This window comes from Pteropus medius, unplaced genomic scaffold (genome assembly GCF_902729225.1).
Source record: "Pteropus medius unplaced genomic scaffold, Ma_sr-lr_union100, whole genome shotgun sequence".
NCBI lineage: Eukaryota > Metazoa > Chordata > Mammalia > Chiroptera > Pteropodidae > Pteropus > Pteropus medius.
The window spans coordinates 4,029,199-4,032,868 of record NW_024350923.1 but is presented as its reverse complement, the minus strand read 5'-3'; the positions used below and the strand labels follow the sequence as shown (position 1 = coordinate 4,032,868).

General features: G+C 56.2%; 1 protein-coding gene across 1 annotated transcript in view; it reads right to left on the bottom strand.

The window, feature by feature from the left end:
* Positions 1-1,858, bottom strand: part of UNC93B1 (unc-93B1 regulator of TLR signaling) — a 10,449-nt gene extending 8,591 nt beyond the window's left edge. The window contains 3 exon segments of the mRNA XM_039840654.1: positions 644-797; positions 1,343-1,484; positions 1,660-1,858. Of these exon segments, the coding sequence (XP_039696588.1) occupies positions 644-797; positions 1,343-1,484; positions 1,660-1,758 (395 nt within the window). The 5' untranslated portion in view covers positions 1,759-1,858.
* Positions 1,859-3,670: the final 1,812 nt, after the last annotated feature.

The following is a 3,670-nucleotide window of genomic DNA, read 5'->3' as shown; positions in this document are numbered from 1 at the left end:
TATGATTCTAATGCTGTTTGTGCAAATGTGATCAAAGATTTTTTTTTTTAAATATAGGGTAACTAAACCTGTCTCATCTGTCCACTGGTCTCTGGGTCCATCTGTGCACAGACCAATTCCCGGTGAGTAGGATGCTTCTGGGGGGGATTTTTGCACTGGCCAGGAGGCTGGACTAAATACCTCCAGGCTCACTCTACAGCAGGCCTCCTTGGGCACCTGCCCAGCCATGCCCTTTTAGTGAGAAATGTCCCTCTGACACTGGCCACAGCTGATTAGCCAGGGGTGGGTGCCTGAGCTTTGCTGGCTGATCAGAATCTCTCCAGAGATTCTATAGCCCTGACTCCAAAAGGTCACTGTTGCTCCAGGCCACAGAGGAGGGCGCAAGGATAAGCTGAGAGAAGGAGCCAGAATAAATTTCCTTTGTTTGAAACCCAGTACCCAGTGTGCCCCCAGCAAAGCTCCATTCCTTCCTCACACCCCGCTTCACCCCTTCTCTCTCACCCTTCCAGAGAGGCGAGGCCTCTCACAACTCCCCAGCTCCCAAGGCCACCAGGGCAGCCTGAGACCCATGGGCCAACAGCCCCTGCACCTCTTCAAGGTCGGGGTGACCGCCCCAGCCCTCAAGGGGACAGCAGCATCACACCTGATGAGCACAGGTGTATAGAGGAGGGCCCCGATGGGCATCACGTTGATGCCGATCAGCATCTTGCTGTCGATGTCGGGCAGTCCCATGTTGCCATACTTCACCTCGCGGTAGGTCTCGTCATAGTGCAGGATCAGCTGCATCTGCAGGAGGCCTGGGGACAGGAAGCAGGCGTGGAGGGGGCCACCTGGCTGGGGGAGGGGAGGCGGAGGCAACCAAGCAGAGGCTGGAACTCTTTTACCAAAGGGATGCCGGATTCCAATGCCCATGAGGACGGGGAAAGCCAGGCTGGGACAAGGGCCCTGCCAGCCATGGCAGCGTCGGCGACTTGAGTCCGGGCCGCCTGCCCCTGCCCCTCCACCCTCCGCCTAGCTCCCCAGGTCTCTGGGACCTCAGCGCTCCTGATTCCCCAGCAGACCTGCCCAAGGCACCCAGCCCCCTGCCCGCCCCGGGAGAAGCCTGTGGTTGGGTTGGGAGCCGGGGCCACTGCGCGGTCTCGCCCCGCCCCACGTGGCGGGGCCGCAGCTGCAGCTCGAGGGCAGCGGGCAGGGAAGTGAAAGAGGAAGGGTGGCCAACGGGCCCCTAAGGTTTCTCTTTCCCTAACCGGGTCTGCGGAGGGAGGGCGCTGGGCGGGTGAGGACGGGGAAGCCGTGGGGCCGGGCGCAGCGCCCTCGGGCTGGGCGCGCGGCGGGCGGGTACCCAGGTAGACGCCGTAGGTGAGCGTGCCGCCCGCGCTGGCCGCCAGCACGTTCTTGAGCACGCCCAGGCGCTTGCGGCGGTAGTAGCGGCGCTCCTCTTCCTCCTCGTTGTAGTTGGGGTACGCACCCACCAGCTCGTCCAGCTGCGGGGGACACGCGGCGCTCGCACCGGGCTGGGGACCGAGGGCCCCGCACCCCAACCTCGGCACTCCCGCTGCCGGCCGCCCGGATGTCCCCGCACTCCCCGCCTCAGGGGCAGCATCCCATCCCCGCCCGGGGGCCCTCGGCCCCTCGGCCCCTCCTCGGGTCCCTGCTCACCGGAGCCTCGGGCCCGTCGGGGACCCCCAGTCGGTCCTCATCGCCCGGAGAAGGACCTGCGGCTCCCGCCACCGGATAGAGCAGCGGCTCCGCCTCCATATCCCTATGTCGCCAGAGGACTCGTGGTGGCGGCCCCGGGTGTCCCAGCAGCAGGGCCCGGCACTTCCTACCGGCGGCCCGGACCTACCCCCGACCCGCCCCGTCCCGCCCCTTAGGCCACCGACCCCGGGAGGGGCGGGAGGGGCGTGAGGCGGGAGAGGCGGCCCCATGGGGGCGTGTCGTGTGTGTGTGTGGTGTGTGTGTGTGTGTGGTGTGTGTGTGTGTGTGTGTGTGGGTGGTGGTGTGTGTGGGGTTCACAAAAATCAGGACCCAAGCCCTCAGGGATGCGAGATCCAAGTTGGAATCTCTGTTCAGCCACTTCCTGGCTTTGTGACTTGGGTAATTAACTCCATTTCTGTTTCCTTACCTGTAAAACGGGGCTACTGGGCAATACAGTCTAGGGCTGTTGCCAGATTATTGAGTTACGGGCAAAGCCTTAGAAAAGTGTTAGGCCCGTAAGCTCTCCTCAGTGTTGCTGGTCATCCCTAGCCCGACCTCTTGGCCTCATTTGGTGTGTTTGCAGGTGAGCAAGGAGTCCCCATAGCAGCCCACAGAGGGCTCCCACCACGGGACTTGCTAGCCGCGTGCCCACCTACCAGGAACCCTCGAGCTTCAGCTTGGGCATCTGCAAAGGAGCTCTGGCAGGGCTGCTGGGAGGCCAAGATTGCGGTGGGTGCTGACTGACCCCATCCTCACCCTGCAGCAGGGTTCACAGCTTCCTGAACCTGCCAGGCTGGGCCCTGCAAGGGAGCCCGTGAAGTTCCCACCTTGCCCAGGCTGACGCTCCATAGCACTGGCGGGCACCCTGGTTAGAAACATCTGGAAAGTGTTTTAAACTATGCATTTAGTTCCCCGGATAGCCTCTTCACCAGACAGTGTTGAAGAAACTGGGTAACCACATGCAGACAAATGAAACGGAACCTCTATCTGATACCACTTATAAAAATTAACTCAAAATAGGTCAAAGACTTAAACGTAAGACCTGAGGCCATAAAACTCCTAGAAAAAAAAGTAGTGAAGAGGCTCTTTGACACTGGTGTGGATCTTAAAAATAAAACAGCCAGTTATTGTGGGTAAAGGGGATCAAATATACAGTAGCCGAAGAAAACTGGACTTTGAATGGTCAACGCACAATGGAATATACAGATGTCAAGTTACAATGTACACCTGAAAATTATATAACTGTATTAACCGATGTTCCCCCGATAAAGTTAATTTAAAAAAAAAAAAAAGCCAGTTATTTTTACCAGCAAAATGGGTTTACTCGGGAATGGCAGAGGAATTGCAATTCGGGACACGCAAGCTGGGATAAACCTTAAGTAAGTCTGGAGAACAAAGGAGAGGAATGTTATTTTATAGAGAAAAAGGGTGAATTGGGAGGGGCTGGGATAAACAAAATGGCCATTGGAGGAAACCGGGAGTTCGAAGCATAGTGGCTTTCCATTGGCTGAGTCCTGGCAGCTTCTCGTGGGCTGTGTCTGTTGCTATGCCAGGAGAAAATCTTCCCTGCTCTGGCTGGGGCAGCAAAGGAGGCTTCTTCCTGGTGGAGTCTGCAGGGTGTGGTGAGTGCTGCCCCTCTTCAGGGCTTCCCAACTCCATTTTAAATGAGATTTCCTTTATTCATTTTCACATTAGTCTTGGCAGTTATTTATTTTTTTTTATGTGACACTAAAATCACAAACAACGGAAGACAAAAAATCAACAAGTGGGATCACATCAAACTCGGATGCTTCTTCATTGCAAAGGAAACAAGAAAAATATAAAGTCAACCTACAGAATAGGAGAGAATATTTGCAAACCATGTATCAGATAAGAGGCTAATATCCGAAATTTATAAATAACTCATATAGCTCAATAACAAAAAAAGAAAGCAAGCCATCTAATTAAAAAATGGGCAGAGGATCTGATCTCG